At 30.7% G+C, this 24,666-nt stretch overlaps 1 protein-coding gene across 7 annotated transcripts; it reads right to left on the bottom strand.

Annotated features, from left to right (window-relative positions):
• Positions 1-474: 474 nt before the first annotated feature.
• On the bottom strand, positions 475-23,991 carry LOC129940769 (junctophilin-1). 7 transcript variants are annotated; one of them, XM_056049231.1, is made up of 9 exons: positions 23,859-23,991; positions 17,191-18,179; positions 12,807-13,021; positions 10,481-10,749; positions 10,252-10,385; positions 10,041-10,181; positions 8,227-9,982; positions 3,620-3,820; positions 475-2,387 (listed from the first exon to the last, which is right to left on the bottom strand). In XM_056049231.1, exons 2-9 carry the CDS (start codon positions 17,481-17,483, stop codon positions 2,301-2,303), a joined length of 3,096 nt encoding a protein of 1,031 aa, XP_055905206.1. In that variant the 5' UTR covers positions 17,484-18,179; positions 23,859-23,991; the 3' UTR covers positions 475-2,300. The 7 variants fall into 7 exon arrangements, with proteins under 7 accessions (XP_055905206.1, XP_055905203.1, XP_055905204.1 ...); XM_056049228.1 differs by lacking the exon at positions 23,859-23,991 and adding an exon at positions 23,134-23,279; XM_056049229.1 differs by lacking the exon at positions 23,859-23,991 and adding an exon at positions 20,389-20,510.
• Positions 23,992-24,666: the final 675 nt, after the last annotated feature.

Below are 24,666 nucleotides of genomic sequence, written 5' to 3'. Positions count from 1 at the left end.
AATTTAGTTAAAGCAAAAGGAAAGACATCTAAGTGTTCGTTTTAAATTAAGACCTTTTTATCAAATATTTTATCCTTTCTTTTGACTCGTAAAAAGTGAATTTGCTTGGTAATGTTTTTATTGTGTTTTTGTTTGGCATTTCATTAAGGATAAAATTAATCTGAAAAAGTGACTTGTGTATTTTAATCAGTATCCGAATTTCGCTTACTTAAACATTTTATGGAAGAAGAAGCTAATAGGTGTACACTTTTTTTGACGTTCACAGTATACATTTGTAAGTAAAAATAACTTTAAACTATTCGATTAAGTGTTTAAGATTTTCATTTATGTGTTTTGAGGTGAATCAGCTTAATCACATACTTAAACCATATCCTTTGCTTAAATGGATCGTAGATACTTCTTTTCCTGCAAAAAAGAACTTTCAATTGAAGAATAAATTAAGCACCATTTTAAGACAAGACTCAATAAACACGATTGATAATGAATATTTAACCAAAAAAAATTATAACAAATTTATTTCGGCAATTTTTCAACAAATGTATCAACAAGGGAATAATTTTGCGATCTTTAAGGAAATGTAAATTTAAATTGTTTAAGGTTTTCTTTTCTAAATAATTATTAACAACAACATACTCATGTATTGAAATTGAACTGAAAAATATTTATAAATACAGTTTTATATTTTAAAAAGTTATAATAATTATTTAAGTATGTGTTTTTTTAATTATATAAAGAAACGATTTTTAAATTGTTGTGGAAGAATTCTCAGTGTTGTTTTTTTTTAATTTTGTTTTTTAAAACTTTATTAACTGTAATTTTTTAGTTCGTAAAGAAATGATGGCCTAACTAACTATCTTAAACTTAGCTACATGTTTAGAGAAAATATAGTTTTATTTGTTTTAATTTTTTATATAGTTTTGATTATACTTTTTTTTTAATATATATGCAATAAATTTTTTTAAAATTATTTAAACAACAAGGAACCAAATATTTTGTGTTTGTGTTTGCTTAAATTAAATGAATGTTGTTAAATAAATCGACTTTTGATGAACGAAAATATGGAACCAACAAAATTATAGCGCTTAAAAGTTTAAGATTTGCACTTTTAAATGCTTTGCCTTGTTTGGAAATAGATAATATAGTTTGTAATTTAAAATTTCGAAGAAAACAAAAATTATTAATGCAAAAAGAAAAAAAAATCGAACAAAAAATAATTTATCACACATCATTTGCTTTTAAGTTCTTTTAATTTGTATTAATTTATTATTCCGAAACGAAAATCATGAAATTTTTAATTTTTAATATTTAACTAACTAAATTAAAATTGTGATAAACCACTTACCACATCGAATAAACTATAATTTCGTTTTTGTTTATTTTGATTTAAGGTGTATTGTTTTTATTTGCTTAGGTAAAATAAAATGATATATTTGCAATAAATTAAAATTATGAAAAAACTAAAAAAGAAAATTAATATTGTGAATATATAAAATGAAATAAAAGAAAATGCGTCCCATTCAATTGGGTGTTTAGTTAAGCATTTCCTATTAGTTTCTACTGATGGCACAAAATGTCTATTAGAATAATATGATAAGATTAAAGTATATTGCATTTTCCGGTCCCACGGTACTTCCTTATAAAACCATGATGAGGTCCCAAATATATCTATTTATGTATATATATACATATATATTCATTTTATGAGCATACTACTTTATTTTTTGTTCACATGTTCTATATATTTCTATTTTTTTAAAGTTGTATTTTTTGTTTTTATCTATAATTTTTCTAAATAGTATAAAATTCGTTAAGATAATAAAAGTTTATTTATTTTAATTTTTTTTCATCATTTTGCTATTCGTTATATTTTGAAATTATTATTTTAAAAAAAGTTTCAATATAGTTGAAACATAAAAAATTCCATTAAGTTTAGAGTTTGAATTTCAAAGTCTACCTATCATTACATCATCTTTAGAATCCAATTTTTGAATTTAATTTTTTTTCTTCCGATTTATAAAATACTTTTTGCTTGCATTACCATTTGTTTAAATAGCGTCCATTTAAGTCTACAAATATTTCTTTTTTAACCCTTTAGTAAATTCTGCTTGTATTCATTTTATTTTTGCATTTTTAGGGTTCACGATAAAATTGAATGTTCAGTTCTCATTCACTAAATTTAATTTTTAAGTAAAAAGATGTTTATTTAAAATATTATCTGCTGAGTATGTATTTATTCTGTTAGTATTGGCTTTAGCCAATACATATGATTTACAAAGCCAAGTTGAAGCTTCCAATTGATGCTATGTTAACATCTTAAAGAACATAATTCCCAATGCAATGTTTGCAAAAAGGACCAAAATCACCAACTGTTGACGTGAGAACCAATCCTGCGAAAGTTAAAAAAAATATGTTAATTTTGAGATAAATAAATTATAAAACTTAAATACACATGAACATATTCGTTGTTTAAAACCTAGCCTAAAAAAAACAAATAAATTAGGTAGCGCAACAGTCCCTTGAGAACTAGGACCTAGTGACTTACAACTCTCAACCATTTCTTTGTGCGAGTACTGTTATCAGTGATGGAAGGGACCTACAACCAGGCAGGGATTAAACCCAAGGTTTTAGCATGACAGTCCTACGCACTAACTATCTCGCCGTGGGTACTACTACCATTGTGTTTATTTAAAAAATATTGATCGTTGTTGCCAAAAAAAAAATCGGCTTTCTTATTTTTTATATTAAACTCCATCTAAAGAAACTAAATTTTTAATTTGAATCCTTTAAGATTACACGTTTTCTAACGACCTTCCGTTAAGTTCTGTTTTGACTCATTCAAAAAAATTATTGTTAAAAATGGTGCATAATTCAAATATCATTTGTTTCTAGAATTTAATAAGTTATAAAGTTAAAAAGATGATTGATGATTACCTTGAGTGATCTTAACACAATATTGCCCAAAATGGCTCCCTACATTTTTATTTGTTTAAGGTCCCTTCCTCAGACGTAGATTACTAGGTTTGTTTGCTTTGGTTTTTGTACACGAACTGTCACCGTTAAGACGTTTTCACATGCATTGCTTTTAATAAAACGAAATTTGTATTTTACTAAAGTAAAATTTAAAGCCCTGAATAATAATTAAGCTTCAGTTTAATAATAAAATATTGACTGAAATAATTTTTTAAGAAAGTTTAATGTATTTGAACTTAACGATTCATAATAATAAAATAATTTTTTATTTACAGAAACATTCTTATTGTACGGTTTATAATTCGAGGTATAATTTCCAAATTCAAAGTGTTAAAACCTAAATTCAGCTCATAGTTTTGTGTTTTTCTACTGAATAAGGTTTTATTCAGAATTAAGTATTTTTTTCTTGTCAAGCAAACAACACAGAATTGAATTTGAATCGATTCCTAAATTTCAAATCGTACTGCTGTCCCAAGAAACGACTTATTCCTAAGGTAAGCATTCGATATTGTACTTAGCAGAGGTATGATGACTCCAGATGGTGCAAAACAATATCAACAAAATATATTAAGCGCACTATAAAATGTGTGATATATCAAAGGGATCAAAATCAAACACAACAAAATAAAGCAACTTTGTAAAAACTTACCTTAACTTGCGGACTGACTAAATACAAAAAAGGGTTTGCTTTAAGCCTTTCATTCATTTCGATTTGCCTTCGGACAGCTTCCCGCCTGGCCGAACCTAATGCCGATACTTCTTCGCGGCTCATTGCCTCCGTGGCACGTGGCAGTTCTTGAAAATCTGGCAATGATTTTTTCCTTTGCAATGTCACATTAATTGGGACGCTCTATAAAAATTGTAATAAAAATACTTGGTGTAGATGGATAGTGCCTGAAATTATTGTATTTTTGTGTATTCAAAAATAAAAATATTGTCCACTATAAAAATACGCTTTTTAAACGTCTTACAATAGTTGAACATAAAATAATTGAAAAATTTAACAAATGTTAAAACAAAAAGAAATCATTCGCCCAAGCAAACAGGCTTGAAGAAACAAAAAATTCTAAAAAATTATTTAACCTCTACTGGCGGATCTACAATCCAACTTTCTGATGCCCTCCTTGCTAAAAGCGCTGGTGAAAACATTAAGTCTTCTTCATCTTCCTCCGGATACCACTCCATATTATGGAGTTTATATTATTTTTAAGAGGTGTTTAAACAGATCAAAATAACAATAATAATTGCTTTTCAAAAAAGAGCATAAAAAACATAAAATGTGTAGCTATATGTAGATTATATATGATTTTTCCTATTTTCCATTTAATTTAAATTTCACATCTAAGCACTCATCACAATCGAAACATTTATTCAGATTCACACAAAATTTATTTTCACTTTGTGTGTATTTTTAATTCATTTTAAGAGATATACGCGAACTTTTTCGTTTTGAAATACAATTTCGAGTGCTTGAATAATTAAATCAACGAAAACGTTTCTTTTCCAAAGTCAAGCAAAAACAAAAAAGTGTTTTATTTGGAATATTGCATAATTTGCCTTCGAGATACAACAAATCAAAGTAATCCAACTTGCATACTCGCGTTTTTGGTGTGTTTAAAAATAAATCAAAATTTTTGTGTTTAGGAACTCTTTTAAAATGAAATTTCGGAAACTTGCAAATACAAAAATAAATACAAAATAAAGTTAGCAATATTATTTTGTGATTGAGCGGCGGTGTATACCAGGCTGCTAGGAAGACTACTGAAGAGCCAATTTGTCGAAATTGCTCATTTTAGAGTGGGTTATCTAAATTGTCTGTTTTTTTATTTTTGAAAGCCGATTGAGTGTTGCTGAGCCGAGTGGATGACAGTCCAAGAGGGTTATACTTTTTTTGGTGACTGGTGACAGCCACAGATCCGGTCGATCCACACAAGACGCATAAAAATAGAGACTTTTAATTTCGAGAGAAGAAAACGAAAGAGTAGCTACGGTTTAGCGAACAAGAAAAGAGAACTCAAAAGACACAATTTAAAATTTAATAGAAAATTAAAATAGTAATTTTTTGTAATCTCACTAAAGTTTGACACACAAATATGTTTATTCACTCACTAACGAGTGGATGTAATTTTCCTAGAGCATTTCATCCTACAACCCCCAAAAATGTATTTTTAGCAATAGGAAAAGCTTTGTCGGTCTGCCGCAGCGCCCGCCCCGATCCGTGCGTCGTCGTTCGCACCGATACATTGTGACTTGAGATTGAGAGAATTTTTTTACTGGTGGTGATGTCGATGAAATTATGAATAAACACTAAACAGATCTTGAAACTGTGACACATTCCACCCGCTGCGGCTGGATCCATTTGCATGTACGAATTTCGTTTGAAAAATGCTTTAAATGTATTCAAAACATTGTCTATCAATCTTTAAGATACATTTAGGTGGTATTGAAAACTTTAAAACGTGAAAGGCACATTTGCATGTGAGATGTGTGAAAGTTTATTATTTTCCTTAAATGATTTTAAAATCGAAGGTCTGCAACAAGGAAATTGCTCAAATCAAAAAATTGCGACTAATTATCTCTCGAAAAACAATCTAACAAATTGCAAAACTGATAAATGCATTCTTGTTAAAAAAGAGGAGCGGTTTTGAGACTTAAGATTTTTTTGATAAGTGGTTAATTTTGATAGAATAAAAATACATACCATTGCTATTTGAAGCAGTTTTTACCTCTATTGACTTATACATTATTTTAATCACTCATTTAAATAAAATCTAAATACACTGTCTTTTTTAAAGGTCACTAACTAAAAGTTGCATAATGTAGCTAAACAACTTTGCAAACATATTTTGTACGAGTATATTATTTTTCTGCGATGAATGTGAACTTCAAAAAATATTAATGAGTAGGCTTAAATACGGTTTTATAAAAAAGACATCATGTTGTAACGGGTTATCCAATTTGCGGTTTAAAAAGTATAGGGCTGCAATTCAAGATCTGTCAAACTAAGTTGTTAAAACAATTTTCTTCAGTTGAAAGTCTGACATTTACAAAAATGAATCGCTTAACTATCGCACAATGCATACAAATTGTTAAAACCTACTACAACCATTATGGCGTACTTTGCATTTGGATCTACTCCTACATCCATATACAATCCAGCTCACACAACAACTAAATCCAGCTGACCATTCAGCACATCATAGGTACGGCGAAAGGGTGCTGTGCTTGAACATCAGCTGGTGGACGACAAAGCACATAACTCACTCCGTGAGTTATGGTCATATGATAACCAATTTTTTGTTTACCTGAAGAATATGACTTGGAGAATATGTGGTTTCATGCCACACAACTCGAGCAAATATGATTTTATTGCAAGAGACATTTCATTTCTCGTCGTGGCGATATCAACTGGCCACCAAGATCATGCCATTTGACACCACTGGAAATTTTTGTAGGGCTATGCGAAAGTACCGGTTTATGCAGATAAACATTTTACTCTGGAGCCAAAAAACCAACATTCGTCAAGTTATGGCTGAGATACCGGCTAATATGTCTCAAAACAGTTGTCGAAAATTACATCAAAAGAATCGATGCTTGCAAAAATTCGCGTGGTGATCATTTAAATGATGTAGTGTTTCACACATTTTTAACATGTCAACATTCAAACTTTATAATAGAATATTAATATCATGAAAACAAATATTTTAAATGTGTTTTATTAGCATTAACTTTTGAAATCGCAAAATCATTATAACTTTATAATGAGTATGTGGATTCAGGATAACCTGGATTTCCAAACATAAAATAAATTAATTGGGTGGCGCAACAGTCCGTTTGAGAACTAGGGCCTAGTGACTGACAACTCTCAACCATTCCTGTGTGCGAGTACTGTTTTCAGGGATGGAAGGGACCTACAATTTTAAGCCGAATCCGAAAGGCAAATTTGAGAAAGCACTTTTCGTGACAAGAATTACTCTTGGAGAATTTGTCAATTCCTCGCAAGAGGCAGTACCCGTGAAAAAAATTGTAGGTAGCATAGTCGGGGATCGAACCCAAGAACAGTCCATCGCACTAACAAACATGCCACGGGGTCTACTGCCATGGGCAAACCTAAACCAATTTTTCATCCAAAAAAGTTTCTTTAAATTTATTTAATCTCGCTTAGGTTTGTCCAGGCCTTAAAAATGTGAAATACAATTTTTAAATCGAAACATTTAATAGGCGTTTTTATTACTTTTCTCTTTTGAAGCAAAAAAAAAACTAAAAAATTAACAATATTCATGCAATGTCGTTAGACACAAAATTAATGTTTTAATAGGATATATGTTATTTTTAGTAAATGATTCTAAGGTCGTTGCTAGGAAAAATTATTAAATTAAAATGTTATGTAAACTTATCCAAGCGTGATTGGGACTTTTAAGAATTATGTGTGTTTAGAAACATGATTTCTAGAAGAACTAATTGAATTCTTATCATGTTCTGTTATAATATCATAACATATTAATTATTGTTTATACAAAATGTCAGCTCCTTTTTCGTATTGGTTCGAATGAGGTTCTCCATATTTAAAATAAGCTACTAAATCGGAACACGTCTAAATTTGCGAAAATGAAAACGATAAAAGAACAGCTTCAATTATGCAGAATAAATAAATAAAAAGCTAATTCATGTAAACTTTTGTGAAAACGTAATTTTGTGCTGGATTGCTTAACTTAAAAGTTTGCTTGAGGACCTGACAAAGTACACATATTTTAGGCATAGTTATTTATTACATTGGTTTTATTTCACATATTCGAATAATGTCTATACAGTTTCTAGTAGATTTTTGTCTTTCATCCTGAGTTGTAAATTAATTATTATATAACAAAACAGAGATGCGTTTAGTGCATAAAGTCATAATTCTTTTGCCTTTTAAGCTTAGATTCTTTAGAACGACAACCTGTATTTCTTTTGTTTCAAGTAGCTTGGAGCAAGGGAACTCAACATATTTTTGAGAATTTAAAATGAGTAAACATTGAAGACACTCTGCTCAGAGCTTTTGCAAATAACTGAGCCTCTTCATAAATGCCATGTAAATGCCCTTATGAAAGCTTTGAAAAAAAAAAACACTTAATGTTATACTATACACAACGGTACCTGGCTAATGGGGTCTTTTGTATTGTTTTACCCTATAGTTTGTTTACCCTAAAAAATGACCTCATAACCACAGCTTAATTAAACTAAACCAGATTGATACCATTTTCTTTTTTTACATACCTTAAGTTTCTTATTTCCACCGCTAGCGCCACCTGCTGCTTTACCACCGCCGCCGATGGGTGTTGCTGGCTTAGGAGGTACATACAAACTTTCAGTTCGTTTTGGTTGCGAGGGTGAGGGAATGATATCTTGTCCTAAAGTACGTTGACGAAGTAAAACGTCTTCGAATGGTTGATTAGGTGTCGAAAATTGTGGCTCTTTAACCGGAGTGGAACGTCTTTGCATGCTAGGTGTACCAGTGAGTGATAATCGCCCTGAACCCGTGGGCACTGTTCCATTTCCAGTGTTTGTTGGTGTCGCTGATCGCTGACCGGGACCAGGAGTAGCACCTCGGAAAACTGAACCGGCCCTTGGTCTTGCTGGTTCATTAGAAGTCGCTGCTGTATCAGTAGGTGTAGATGTTCCGGGTGCATTGCCACCGGTACCTCGATCTACAGATGCTTGACGGGATCCATATCCACCACTCATTCTACTGGCTGCCCGCGCATATCTGTCAACTGATGAATCGCGACTCGGAGGTCGTTTATAGTGATCGAAGTGGTCGATGGAGGATTGCTGATTGGTTTGGCCAAGCATTGGCGGTCTACTGCTACCGTTTCTTCTGATCATAGAGCCGCTTCCTCCAGGTGCTGTCGTACTGCTTGAATTATCTTGCCGATACTGCTGTTGCTGCTGCACATTTGATTGTTGTGCGCTCATTTGCTGTTGCTGTTGATGTTGCATTTCGAACTGCTGCTGCTGTTGTTTCTGCTGTTGCTGACTCAATTGGGATTGTTGTTGCTGTTGTTGGTTGTATAGTTGCTGTTGCTGCTGATGTTGCTGTTGCAGCTGCAGTTGCATCATTTGTTGTTGTTGTTGCAGATTGTTCAATTGTTGTGCTTCGGCATAGTTGGACTTGTTCATATTACCTACAGTATCGCCAGGCGAGTGCTGTATTCCAGGAGGCTGTTGTTGTTGGTATTGATATGCGGGATTCATTTGTGGATTGCTATGTGACATATTGGAAACGCCTCCGACATGCACCTGGTTCGTGGGATGAAGTCCCCCAACTCCACGAATATGCTGCTGACTAACCAATGCCGACAAATCTGTTTGTGGAGAAACAGGCATTTGTTGTGAGTACATGGAACTGGGGACAGGACAGTCCTCAGATTGTTGATTTGCCAATTGTGATGGCCGACGGCCATTGGTTGAATTTTGTTGCTGTTGTTGAAATGCTGACAAAGGTTGTTTGTTAGAAGCTTGTTGCGAAGAGGCAGAATTTGGTGCACTTCGAACAACTTCATTCTGATTCCCCACTTGTGGATTATTCGATGAACCCGAAGGTCGATTCGGCTCGACCATATCGCTTGACATTAATTTATATCGTTCGCGGAATCTTAATTTCTCAAATCGTTCCAAGACAGTTGGCTTAAAATCTGGGGCGAATTCACGCGCCATTGCCACTGCTTGTTCGCAATCGATGCGAGCTTGTTCTGCTGCAATATCAGCATTTTGGGCTTTGGCTGATGCTGTGGCAGTTCTCGATATCGCTATATCTGATCGTTGTAGAGCCATTTTTAACGCCCTCTGTGCCGAACTTACGGAGGCTGTTATTCTCTCTCTGAACTTTCGTGATCTTGCCACAAACAAATGCTTTTTCTTTTGACTCGTTATTAAAATATTATTTTTATATTTGCCCTCTTCTACAGTACCGTCACGGAAGGTTGTAACACCATAACCGTTCTTTTTGTTGTTATACCATTCTCCTTCGTACCTAAGTAAAAGAGGACGCAGTTAAGTTTTTTTTTGTGAAAATACCCGAGAAAACCTACTTCAAACCATCAGTTCGTTCGGCAACACCATAACCGCTACGCTTGTCCTTACTCCATTCACCCATGTAAGTTTCCACAACTGTTGGATCCAACTGTTCTTCTTCAATTGTAAAACTTGCATTTGACTCGGTGTGAGCAGATCTGTAATGAACATGTTTTTAAACATTTGGATCATTCAACAAACAACACATTTAAAAAAATAAAAACTTACTTTGCGGTCAAGTTGGATTGTTCAGAACCAGTACTGAGCCAAGAAGCAGTTGACATTGTTGATCGGATACTTCCTGAAGCTAAAGTTCCACGTTTCTCCAGATCCCCAGTACTTCTTTGTTTTCGTCTCAGGCCCTAAAAATAAATAAATTTCATACAAAGTCAAGGATTCAAGTGATGTGATTTATGAATATTAAAATTCTTTTGAACAAAAGGTCCCTTGTACACACCGAAAGGAATCCTTTTTTGGATTTTTCCGTCAAACTATTTCGCCTAGCAGGAAGCTTATCAGACTTTGAAGTTAACACAAATCCACCACGAATTTCTTCAGATTTATTGTTTCCTTTACCCGAAGGGTCAGCGTTTTCGTTGCTTCTTAAAGAACTCATGGAAGCATGAATGTTTTTTGGTCGATAATGGGACGCCATGCCAAAGGGTGCTGATGTGCGTATACCATATCCATGTCGTTTTCCTTCTTGCCATTGGCCTTGATATGTTCCTGCAAAAGTAGTAAATTTTGCGTAAGGTTTTGAATTGCTAATTTATTAAATCAATAACAAGGTATTTTTTATATTTACTAAGCTAGTAACTAATTTTATATTCAAACAAAGCGGAAATAATTAAATAATAAATTTCATTTAAGTGACTTTACCATAAAGTAGTTAAACTATTATTAGCCCTTTTATAAAATTTTGAGGTTCTAAGAAGAAAATAACTTTTTGATATTGTTATTAGAGACAAAATCTTCATTAGTATTGAGGGCAAGAAACTATCAGCTCTTATATAGGGTTTTTCACTAAGTTATCACTTTTGAAGCTGTCATGTTTTCATGCTTTACAAGTGAAAAGTACACCATTGCTAATAATGAAACGATTCTTTTACTCTATATTTTTGTGTTAATGTTTTAATTTATTAAAAAACATAGTTATCGAGGAATGGACTTTGCGGTCTTGTTAAAATTGATTATAATATAAATGCAAGTGGCATTTTCTGCAAATTCTGTTTTCGGAGTTGGCCTTTTTAACAGCTGTCACTTAACTATGATCAGTTTGATTTGCGATTTCATTATGAATAGACTTATATTTAAAAAATAGTTTAAATTTATAATAAAAATGGTTTATTGAAGGAAACTTGGGAAAAGGTGAGCGCATTATCTCGCATCGTTGACGTGGGCCTGTGGCATGGCCTCAATGATCGTGCGAAATCGTTTATCTGCACAGAAAAACTCGAGACGATTTGCATTTTAGCTGACATACAGCCCAAAAGGGCACGTAGGTCTTTTCGGCTGTAATAAATCTAAATTCTTAAATGTGTTTTATTTTTTCAAATAAATTACACGTCTAAAAAAAATTTGTATATTGTTTGGTTGACTTTTTGTTTTTGTAAAAAATTAAAAAACAACAACTCCTTAAAACTTTAAAACTATATATTAATATTAAGTATACTCGCCCATTTAATTTTAATTTTTCTCAAAAGTTTAAATAGCGGTAAACCGTTTTTTTTTATAAACTTCTCAATTTTCACAAGACCCATAGAAAAAAATGTGCCACAATATTGTAGGAAATTCATTTTTTTGTATAGTTTTCAAGATATGATTCAATCTAAGGAGTGGCTCCTTTACACAAATAAGTTAATATGTTTTTTAAATGTAAACAGACTACAATAAAAAACTTGTTGAATGAGTTAATTTAGAAAATTACAAAAGTTAATTTATATAGCTTGTTCTTATACCACATATGTATAGAATTGTATGCTGCGAAACAGCAAAACTCTGAATTGCAATTTAAAAAAAAGTCGCTGGTATTTTTAGCTACAAAACAATTGCTTGATGGCTTGACGGATTATCGGTGCGACGTGGCATTCCAAATTTAAATACACGGCCTCTCCTTTTAGTTCATCATTATCATCATCTTCATCAAGTTGGTGCAAAAACAGGTATACCCTATTGTTGTAAGATTCATTTCAAAAGAAGAAAACCACTACTAGAAGAATGTCTTCTAAGAGATACCTATACAAAACCTAGGAAAAACTTTTCATTCAATGGCAATTATATTTTGAAAAGCGCTGTGTTGTTTTTACAAAACTATACATTTTCTTCCACTTGTTAATGCTCTTAAATAAAATAAAAAAACAACAACAAATACAATTAAAAAAAATAAAACTTTTACACCCCCAAGTACATATTAGTTCAATTTTAGAAAGCTTCTTCCTTTTCTTTTGGTTTTGGTTTTTGTATGAGTTGGTATGGCACTATTCATAAATAAACGGATGACGTCATATTTTTGAAATCTTAGCACTGGTCCCATTCAAATACTGAACACGGGCCAAAAAGAAAGTGATTTTATGTGCAGAAAATATGTAAGTCAAAACTTAAATAGTAAGAGTGTCGAGTATAGGAAATGAAAACAGGCGAACGTCTATAATTCTAACATATAAGAACAATGAGATTTATAATACTGCCTCATCTTATGGTTTTTGAATAAATTATATTATTGAAAATTATTATTATTGTTATGTTTCTTTGGTGAAACTGTGTGATGTGTGTTGTACACTTACCACCATCGGCATAAGTTTCGCAGCCATAACCGTCCTGGAATCCAACATTCCATGTTCCCTCGTATTTTGCCGTAGATATTGTGCTTTGCCGCACGCCATAGCGCCCCTTGTGCCCATCTTTTGACCATTCACCACGATATATAAGGCGACCTCTTTGCTCAACACCGAGACCATGGCGCCTTCCATTTTGCCATTGGCCTTCGTAATGGGAACCACTGAATCAAAATAAAAGAGCAGACATTAATATTAAAATTTATTAAGGCAAAGAAAAATGCAAATTTTCCTTAAGAAGTTAAATTGCTGAAGAAGGAGAATGCTGATATTTAATCGGCCAGTAACGAGTGTTAATAGAAAACTTATTTAAAGTCTTTTTGAAGGACTTAAAACGGTGAAATAAATTAAAAATAAAAATTGTTTAGATTCATGTAGTTTTAAATTAAATGTTTTGTATGTTCAGTAAGTCTCAATAAGATGTTTATTATCATTTTTGAAAATTTTATTTCGGAAGATTAAAAATAAAAATGATGACATAAGAATAAAAGAATTAAACATTAAACGATTAAAAGTTGAAAAGACAAAATTTATATTGTAATAAAAGATAGTTAATTCGCACACAATTAATGCAGACAACGACACCAGCGCTGAAATCAAACGAAGAATAACTCTTGCAAATCGCTGCTTCTTTGGACTTAGAAGGCAATTGAGAAGTAAAGTCCTCTCTCGAGCATGTAAAATCACCATCTATAAGACACTCATCATCCCGGTTCTCATTTATGGCGCTGAGGCCTGGACCCTGCCAAAGAAAGATGAGAGCGTCGGGTGATTTTTGGTCCCGTACGCATAGATGGAGAATGGAGGAGAAGATATAACGACGAACTGTGCGGGCTGTACAGCGACACTGACCTAGTTAGCAGAATTAAAGTCCAACGGCTTAGATGGCTAGGTCATGTAGAGCGGATGGACATCAACGCTCCAGCCCGGAAGGTCTTCGAATCCAATCCCGAGGGACGGCGCAGTAGAGGAAGACCGCGACTCAGGTGGCGCACGCAGGTGGGAGAGGACCTCAACCAACTTGGCGTGCGAAACTGGAGACAGCTAGCTAGGGACCGAGCTGGCTGGAGACGCTTGTTGGTTGAGGCCCAGGTCCGCCCCGGACTGTAGCGCCACCTTAAGTAAGTAAGTAAGTAATTCGATTATTCAGTCTTTTCCTTACAATATTATCCTGGTTCTTAGCTTCCAAAAATATGACTTGCACCTTTTTTTGACAAGAGTTAACTACAGCTATAATCAATTTAATAGGAACATTTCAAGAAAAAGATACATATGTAATAAATGTATTAAATGTTTGATGAATGTGAACTTTAGATGTAGTTTCCAACAGGATAACAAGGGTGTTGTACATATGCATGTAGGTATATACTAAAAAATTAAAGAAGGTTTAATGAAAACAACATTGAAGTTTTAGAGTGCTCTCATCCAAAACTGTTACAAAATCTTATTGAGAAACTTTCCATTGAGCTCATTGATCTTTCAAAAATTGTATCCCTCGAGAAACTTGTTAAATTTAGTCAGCATTTTTACAATTAGGGTAAGTAGTTTGTTAACAACTAATCGATGATAAAAATATAAATAATTCATCAGAACAAAGAATTGACATTTAGTATTTAAATGAATTGTTTCTGAAGGTATTTTCAAGTGCTCTTATATTTTTTGTCATAGCAGAAAATGATTTCTGTTTTTTTTTTTGTAGGTGTAGTTTAAAAACTACTTTTATTTATAGCAACAAACAAATGCTCTTTTCCTACTGTCTCTCCTCTCTAATAAACCTTATAACCGAGTTTGCAGGCTTTTTAATTTAATTAATTTTTTAATTTTTAAACACTAATTTTTGAGTTGTAACCTTCATTGAATAAATTTGATTTTCATAAAGAACGAGAAATTGGGTTGCGAGATTTATGCCTTTTGGTACAGACTAAGCTGTTAAAGCCATCATCTTCAATCTGTCGTTCAGAAAATAAAATTCTGGTATTTTAAACCAAACAAAATTAGAATCGACCAAATGTTTCAAGATTCTCTAAATATTTCAAAATCCAGCTCTGAAATGATTTTGAATAAATGTATAAATTAAAATAATTGCTGTTTGTTTAAGGAATGTAACTTGAAAAAGTCGCAATAATTATAGAACAAAACATAGTATCATTTTATTCTCATCGTTGATAACTTAAAATTTAATAACTCGTAAAAACCAGCCAAAATTTTGAAATAGAATCAATTATATCTGCAAGTCTTTTCCTCTATTGAGCTGAGCCAGAACTGTATTTCACCAAAACTTCAAGTCTTGGTAAGTACATTTTTTGTAAGAAATGTCCACCAAGTTGATGTTGGTAACTATATTTCGGATATAAACAACACAAAATCTAATTATTCTATATTTAAGGGCCATGCAAGATTTAAAAAAATATCTACGTCTAAATGCATCGCGAGTCTTTTGCTATATCTACAGAGCTGAATGCAACAAAAAAAGAATTCTACAAAATAGTTTTTTTTTTTTAAATATTTACAAAATTATTAGTGTAATACCAAAATAATTTGTGTTAAGTATTTTGCATTGTTTGCAACTGTAAACATTTCATCTTTATTTCGCTTCCTGATGGTCACATATGTTTGTACATATATCAAAATAGAATATCTCGTTTAATATGAAAGGACATCTTCATAAAACTGTATTTATTTCTTAGCTCTTCTTAATATAAGTTTTTCCTTATTGGAAAAGATTTTTTTAATTTTTGTCGTATTCATATGAAGACTGAATGAATGGTCTTTCAAAAAGCCTATGATGGCACGTTTTAGATTAGGATTAAATACTTTGAGGCCTTCAATTCCAACGCGATTCAAGTATTGACACTAATAGCAAGGCTTGCACGTCTTTGTAAGCATATAAAGTACATATTTCAAGTACTAAAATATGCATAATATCGTAAAAAGCAATCTCAATATATTATTAATCTTAATAATAATAAAATTATCCAAAGCGAACGAAAGAATACAAAAAAGAAAATTCTATAGCTCTTGAAAAAATAAATTATAATGTTTAAAATTTATTAGCTTTATAATTTTCGATTTTATTCCGCATAAATGCATTTTACCTCCTGTTGTTATTTCAATAAATTTGTTTATCAAAAAATTTTAAAACTTAAGTCGATTTAATGAAATGGTGTATTTAGTAATAGGAAAACATTTTAGGTATATGTACAAATAGAGTACTATTATAGTTCTAATAGACAAAACGTATTTATGTACGTATCCATACTTCAAAATCAATGAAAACAGAGTTTTTGATTTTTTTTCTGTTTTTCTTGTTGTCTTTAAAAATTTAAATAAATGAAGCCAGAAAATTGATAGTCGATGCGAGTTTTTTGTATTCTCCGTGAGCATTATTTAGCAGTTTGATTTGTATTCTTATTTTTAGAGTGAATTGTTTCTTTTTGTTCTATTTATACATATGTACATGTTATGAAAATTTATATACATCGTCAATCATCAAATACATAACATTTACTGATATTGATATATTTTTTATTGTAAGGAATTTGATTGAATTGAATATAAAATCTGAAATAATTTTCCGTTTCTACAAATTTTAAAATTGCTTCATATTATAGAAAGATCGGTAAAGTCATTAAAAAATTTATGGATTTTAGGAATGGCGCCAATTAATTCTTAAGTTATACTATTCCATCGTTCAGTTTTTCTTCAAATTGGGTATTTGAAAATTTGGTCTTTTCTGCGATATCTTAAACACCTTTTGTTGAATCTAAATTGCATTTAAAACTATTCCTATATCAATGTTGAGAATAGAGTCATGCTTCCCTTAAAGGGTAGATTATTTTTGTTAAGGGTTCGATTCTGCTCTTAATTTTAATTTTATCTAAACACAATTGGGGTAATAGAAGAGCCCTCTTTCTCTTACTCAAACTCGTTACAGGGGTATTTTGGTAACTTTGGACACTAAGAGTTAACGTCGCATGAATCAAATTTCATGAAATTATCATTTGGATTTTCTGTGTCCTGTTTCACCAATCATTTTTCTTTTTGAAACTTTGCAAAGTACGTTTTATCAAACGCAAATTTGCAAAGGGAACATTTTTGGATTTAATTCCAATAAACCTATCACTTGAGAAGTCTAACACTTTTTTTTTCTATTTGAAAAATGCAGATAAAATAAAATTTCTATGTGTATATAGTTAAAAGTTTCAAAAATTGTAAATTATTTTCCTAAGGAAATTTCTTGAATTAAGAAAACCTTTAGTGATTGCGTCGATTTTACTAAACCAATACTTGCTTAAAATAAATTCTATATCTTAATAAGTTCAACAATACTAACCTTGGCCAAATGTAAACGCCGGATAGCTCGAATCCATAATTCCATGCACCAGCATACGCACCTTGATGTTTAGGTCCAGTACAAACACCATGACCATGAGCTTTGCCGTCATCCCAACCACCACAATATGTACCCCCGTCTTCAAAATCGAAACGTCCCCCACTTATTTGTGCTCGTTTACTTGTGCCATAAGTTCCCGGTGGAGAATTGGTGCTTGCTCCTCCTCCGCCACCGCCGCCGCTCAAAGCCTGACCACCACCACCATTCTGAATGTCGCCTTGTTGCTGTTGCATTTTTAATTTTTTGTTGTTGTCAATACGTTTCTATTTCTAGATGGCACAGTATGGTTCTCTGATTCTGATGTTAGTATTAGAATGGTTAAGGACCTGCTTTTTCAAATTCACTGGTCGCTCGTACTTGTCAACTTTCTATAGAGTTTGCCGTCGTAATGGTTATAAAAGTTGAATGGTGGTGGGAATAGATGGTGATGATGATGTTGTTTTAATTTTTTCTGTTGTTGGTTCGGTAGTTTGTTTGGATCCCTTTTCCAAGGTTTCCTCGCTATTGTCGTAGTAGATGATAAGCTTTTTGAGCTTTCTTCGAATGACTTTAGTGATTTTATTTTGATTGCAGTTACGAATTTTAAATCTCTTTTTTATCATTTGAAGGAATATGATGTATTTTTTCGTTATTTTATTGTTCGATATGTTTTTTTTATTATTATTTGTTTCAAAGGATGAAGAAGTTTTTTTTGTCTAAACACAAATTATATATTTTTTTTAACTTATGATTTATAATTTTTTCTTTTAACACTTTTTGATAAATTAAATATTTTTAAAAAGTTTCTATGAGTAATATTTAAAATTTGAGTCATTAAATACATTTTTTAAAAATCTGTATTTTTAAATTAATGCAGCGATATTTATTCAATAGAGAGAATTCGTATGGCGTTTTGTGAATTTATGATAAGCCATCCTTCAGCATCAAGCCTATTAATTGAAATAATTTGTAATTTTGTTAGAGAAATGTCGATTTGTTTTAAAAATTTAAAAACCCTATGCCCTCACCATATGCTTTGATACATATGTATGTTTTAAAAATTATTATAAGATTTTCACTAATGATACTTTATTTTCAGGACAAAATCCATATAAACTTCATATAAGACAGCGTTAACCGAATTTTAAAAATACATATACAAATTTTATCAATGACAGTAGATTTAAACTCTCTTGTTGTAAGATCTTGAAGACAATCTTAGGAAATGACATAAATCATTCACGCAGTTAAAAAAGGATTTAAAAAAATGAATTTCATTACAAGTAAAATAAGTATACTATTAATATAATGATTAGCTGAGATGAATTTCATTCAAAATATTGAAATAAAACGTTTACGAGTGGAAGTATAGTTTCGGAAGTATTCTTTTTTTTTTATCCAAAAACATATTTTGTTTTGAAAATTTTATGTGTGGTTAATTTTTTTAAATTATAAATATACGAATATTGCCCAAAATGTTTATACAATTTTCAAAGTATAAAAGTTTTCAGATTAGTGAATAACATTTATTTGTTCGCATGAAAAAAAACTTCTAATTTTTATCACAGCTGTCAAAGCATAATTCAAATTGTTTATAATAATATTCCTGTCGACATAAAATGCAAACAAAAAGTATATATATAAATAAAAAACTTCCCCTGAATATTACTTCTTGAGACTAAAAATACAATCATTTGATGGGTGATTGTTTTCTTAATAACAAACGAATTTAATGAATAAGGCTTTTAATTTAAGGTCCCGCATAATCCGATTCATCGGAAGCAAAATAAACGAGTTTCTTTGAATTTGACATTTTTGTACGATGAGAATGCTTTCTATGTATAAAACAAAAAACAAATGAAAAACAAACAAAACAAATGCCTAGAAAATTGTCGTCTAGCCTTTGACATATGTTGTTTAATTTTGGAAAATCCACACGTTAAAATTCAAATGCAAACGGAAATTTCTTCAATATAAATTTGCCTTATTTTAATGCAATTCCGGGAGAAAATTTACTTGCAATTATTTTAAAAATATACATAATCGACACATAACGTCAAAATATTAAGATACCATGTTGTGTGCCTTATACTTATACGGGAATGACTATGACGAAGGCAAAAGTACATTACAATTTTTTTGAAAAATCGACCAGAAGAAAATATCTACACATATATGTATATGTATGCATATATACATTGCTTCATATATCTTATTCTATATAAAAATGTAGGAATAAATAAATAAAACAGGCTACAATATTTTGTGAGAACAAGAGCAACAATAACACAACAACAACAAAACATGAGAAAAATAGCTTAGGCTTTGTTATAAATAGAATCACATATTGAGGTAGATTTTTTTGTTCTTCTATTCTTTTTATCAACTTTATTGAAAAGATTTTTCTATAATTTACTAGCCTAACTGTGGTGGATAGCTCTTCAGTTAAAATAACTTAAAAGTATTTTATTTTCTATTTTTTCTGCACAGATGGCCATTTATGAAATATACATAATTTTAATTTTAAAAATCAATCGACAAGTCCCCTAACTTTATGAGCACGAATTTGCTCTTATATTAGTTTTTTGAAGGAATTTTGAGTTTTAGGACAGTTGGCTTTTTAAGTTGTTTTATTTTTCACTAATTTAATTTTTTTATGAAAAACACACGCACTTTTTTCATGATTTATACGAGGTCACATACAAGTGGATTGATTAAATAATACGAATCGAATAATTTTCTATTCAAAAGTCAAAATTTTCAATCAGTTTCGATTTTCTTCTTTTATTTTATTAAATTTAATTTATTTGAACATATCTCATCTCTAAACAATGCATTTGCAAGCAGTGTCTTTTTGAGTATAAAATATTTATATTTTTAGCACAATTTAACATAACACACACTATTTTTCATTGAAATTTTGTAGAAATATGTAACATTTTTATCTTTTTTTTTCGTTTTTTCTGGTATGTGTTCATTACTCAAAAAAGTTTGGGTATATTTTTCTTTTACTTCAATTTAAGACGAGTGATAAATTTTTCAAAAACTAATATGTGACTTAATTGAAAAATTAAGTGCATATAAATTTATGTTAAAAAATTAAACTAAATTCACTACATTAGATGTATTTGAGTTTTTTTTTATTTTTTGAATTTTTACATTTAATTCTTGTTCGGAATTTTCGGGGATATCACTTCATGATCACTTGAGAAAGAGAGGAGGCAAAGAAAGACTCTTCCAACATTTCGATTTTTCAGCCAGCAGTAACACATGTATAAAATGAAATAATAAAATAAAACTCACAGAAATTCTATTTCTGCTCCCGAGAACATGTTTAAATAAAACAAAAACGAAATCATAGAGAATAACGATGACGATAAAGAACCAAGAAAAAAAAGAAAATAGTAAAGAAAACTTAAATGAAACAGGGAGAGTGAAAATGTACATCAGTTGTGTTTATTTGAAAATTGAAATAAGAAATATCGTCGAACATTTGTTATCCTCGCGGAAGATTCACTCGGGCGTATGCGTACTTTTTTGTGTTGCTTTTAATTCTCACAAATAAAATTGAAAGGTCGGTCGGTGAAAATTGTTGTGAGTTTTGAGTGTGTTCGAGAGGGGGGAGCATGCGTACGCCTAGAAAAATGACATTTAAATGCTGCATTAGTTCTTATCTGAACTACGATCCTTTTCGTCAGATCTTAAAAGTGAAAGAAAGTAGAAGTGTGTTAGGTAGGGTGTGCACTTTTCAGAAGTCACAATAATTCATAATCTGCAACATAAAGTAACCTTAATATCAACAATGTGACAATTCTTTTGAGAAAATGTTTTGTTTTTTTTTTTTAACAGGATGTTCAGTTAATTTACAGTGAATCTTAGCATCAAACAAATTAACTAAGTTTACGATTAACTTCCATCAACTCTTCGAAAAATATTTATTCCTCATTTCGAAAAATGATTTTACTTAACGAGAGGAATTTACAAATTTCGAAAAGTTTATAGAAAGAGATCTTAAGGTCAACAAAATCAGAATTTCAAGGAATTAAGAATACTACTAAAAATTTTCAAATTTATCTATTTTTTGTTACGTTTTAGTAATTCAAATAGGAAATTACTGGTTAGATACGGAGTGTGGAGTTAACTAATGTTAACTGTGTAGAAATCAAAACAAATTTAATTTTTGTTCAAGACAATTTGCAAAGTTATTTTGTGTCGTCAATGGTCGGTTTTACTATTTAGGTTGATTGTTTTGAAGTTTTACTTCTATGTTAAGTTATTGTTTCTGTTCAAAACAAGGCGGTCCCTCGATTCCGCCCATCCGTATGTCCGTCTGTCCTCGCCCCTACAGCTCAAACTATTTAACTATTGGGTCGATTGAATTCTAACATAGAATTAAGGGCTAAAAGCAAATTCACGTTAGGCATTTTTTTAAAAACTATTTTAAGACTAAAAATAACGTTAGTCCACATACAAATTTGTTGGCCGAAGATTTGAATTTTCTCAAAAACGAGCCAATAGATGTGTACGTAACTTTTTCTAAATTTGTTTACTTAACTTGGCCACTTTCAATAAACAAAAATATATTCGTATTGCTCCAGAAAGGTATCGTTATTTTATTTTTAAGTTTTCTCAATAACAGGTAAATCTTTTTCAATAATATTTCTGTATAAGCTCTTATACTGTCTAAATAATATTTAATGATCAAAAATGTCAAATACATACTACTTTTTGGATTTTAAACAAGTATAAATTTATTTTTTTCAAAATTCGGTACTTCAAATACGTTTTAATATTTTTTAAAGAAAAATTAAATGTAAAACGTTTATTGATAGGTTCTAAAAAAACTGCATACATAAACATGTTACTAAACTAAAATTGAAACATTTAAAACATACGATCTTATAATTTTCAAAAAAAAAAATGTAATCAAGATTTTTTGATTAATTAAATGGCTATTATATTTTTGAAATAAAACTTAATCCAAAGGTATATTTTTATTTTTAAATATAAGTCCTATTTATTAACGTAAAAGTCTTTGGAGGTGAAAGTTTGTCCGATGCAGTCGTGCACTTTATTTTTACTTTAAAACTTTAGTTTTGCGTTTACTATTATTGTCTTATCTATTCACATAAACATATACAATGTTCCATCAATCTTCTGTTAATTTTTAAATTTTGTTTGCACTTTATACAATTTACCGATTTTTAAATATTTTTCAACCGATTTGTTGTTCTCGAAACACCCTTTAGAATAAATGAAAATTGTTTAAAACGATTAACAAAAAAAAATACGTGTATTAAAAGTTCATCCATTTTTTTCACAGAGAAGTGTACGTTGTATATTTTTCAACTCAAATACATACACTCGTTTACTTTAGGCAAATGACTATGCCTGAAAAAAAGTATTATAATATTTTAAGAGGTTTAAGTATGATGTCTGGGGATAGTTTTGTGTTTTGATCAGCATTAATGTAATAAACAAAACCAAAAATAAAGGAGTAGTATTAAAAACAATATAAAATATTTAAAATATTCACGTAAGCATAACTTCATTTTAAAAATTAAGTTAAATTTCTGTAATTTACAAAAAAAAAAATGATTTAATTTTGTTTTGAAATAAGAAAAACAAAATTGCAATAAACACAACGTTGCATTTCAAACGGTGATGAGGCAGATTAGCATCAACCATCGTCAAATGGTTTCAGATTCAAATCTCAAGTGGATAGGTGGTCGGTTTTTTTGTTTTGTAGCTAGGTAGATACTTGACCGAATTCCATTCTTTCTCAAGTGCATTATGGTGATCTGATGCATATTTCTAAATACTTTCTTAGTTTTAAAATCACTTTAATAGTTCTTATTTTGGAATATTTTTTTTTAAGAAATTTGGTTCAAAAAATCAATTCACCCGCGAATAATTCCCGATAGTCAAATAAAAAATCGAAGATAATACAGCTAATCAAATAACGCGCGCGAATGGTCGTTTCGAAAAAGTCGTCCTCACAAAACTGAGGCCGAATTAGTGCACTTGTGTGTCATAGCATTTGTTGTGTTGAACACTGTGTTACTTTTAGGTATATGATGAAAAGCACCAACTAAAGAAGCTTTTCGTGAATTTCCTCGCTCTTAAATTTACTTCCATATAATCGGGCTATAACTTTGGTACTCTTATACACGTTCAAAATACAGAAACTCGAATACGAAATCTTTTTTTTTGTTATTTATATTTGCACATGGGTAGATAACTGTATTGTTTTTTTTTTGTGTTTCTTAAAAGAAAATAAGTGCATCGCAATATCCTAGAGCAACATAGATATAGACAGAAGAAAAACCTATGAGAATTCTTCACATGTCCTAGAGAGAACCGAATTTGAATTTCCTTTGTGCATCGTATTTAAATCCACTTCCACTGAATAAACACAGAAATCTTATTTTGTGAAGAAAATCGATTTTCAGGTTTTTCCAAAATATAAAGGACCTACATTAACTTGAGAATAATTTCCGTTCAAATCCTTTCAGAACTTTTTTGAGAATCACATTTAAAATGCAAGGACATTATTCGAACAACATAATGCATCTATCAGTATTTCACAATATATGAGAAAAACAAATATAAATAATTCACAAACAGACCTATGCACATATTTTTGTAGTAATTAGAGTAGTAATTATTTTTTTAATAGACAAAACGAGTAAAGAAAATTGGACTTGTTATATATTTTTGCATATATATTTAGTTAATCTCAACATAGCACTCAACTTTATATCGTCTACTGGAGTACTACATACTCTCATCACGCTTCACGCACGGACGAGGTTATTGGAAACTTGTTTAGATTTTTAGTCCTTTGGAAATACAATACAAAAATAGTCACCTGCTCTGTTGCAGTGTATTGCTGACACATGTGTTTGCTTGTTTCTTGCAGAAAGCTTCATAATGGATTGGACTTTTGGTACTCTCTCATTGGATCTGGTATCATCTCTTGGGATGTTTTTTTAAAGGAAAAAGCTTTCAATTGAAAAACAGGTATGTTATGTGGACTATTTTTGGTAGTATTTAGATTTATAAAAGTTTAACTTTGAAACCTTTGGAGTGATGAAAATGTTAAAAAAGGTCCGAACTATTTTTAATGAATATTTTGTTGTCATTATCTATATATTTGTTTGTTGACAATCATGCTTAAAACTTGATATACATACATAACAGAAAACCCTTATTTTTAAAAATTACAATATTCTATATTGTAGGAAAATGAGATATTCACTTCGAAAAATTCCTACAAAGCTGAATTTAGGTAGAGTGCTATACATTTATACGTTGTTTACTCTCTTTAAAATGTCCTGAAACAAATGTGTTGGTTGTTAAAAATGACTTAAGTACATTTTTTTACAAATTACTTGAAAACAATTTTTTGAAAAAAAAATGAAGGTACACTTTTTA

This window comes from Eupeodes corollae, chromosome 1 (assembly GCF_945859685.1).
Source record: "Eupeodes corollae chromosome 1, idEupCoro1.1, whole genome shotgun sequence".
In the NCBI taxonomy this organism is placed as follows: domain Eukaryota; kingdom Metazoa; phylum Arthropoda; class Insecta; order Diptera; family Syrphidae; genus Eupeodes; species Eupeodes corollae.
Note: the sequence above shows the minus strand (reverse complement) of the source record. Positions and strands in the feature narration are given on the sequence as shown.

Excerpts from the sequence above, each read along its gene's own strand:
- LOC129940769 (XM_056049231.1), bottom strand. The coding sequence starts at position 17,483 with ATGCAACAGCAACAAGGCGACATTCAGAATGGTGGTGGTGGTCAGGCT. Across the intron at positions 10,182-10,251 it reads CAATCCAACTTGACCGCAAA|ATCTGCTCACACCGAGTCAA; the intron begins GTAAGTTTTTAT and ends TGTTCATTACAG. Across the intron at positions 9,983-10,040 it reads GAACGAACTGATGGTTTGAA|GTACGAAGGAGAATGGTATA; the intron begins GTAGGTTTTCTC and ends TCTTTTACTTAG.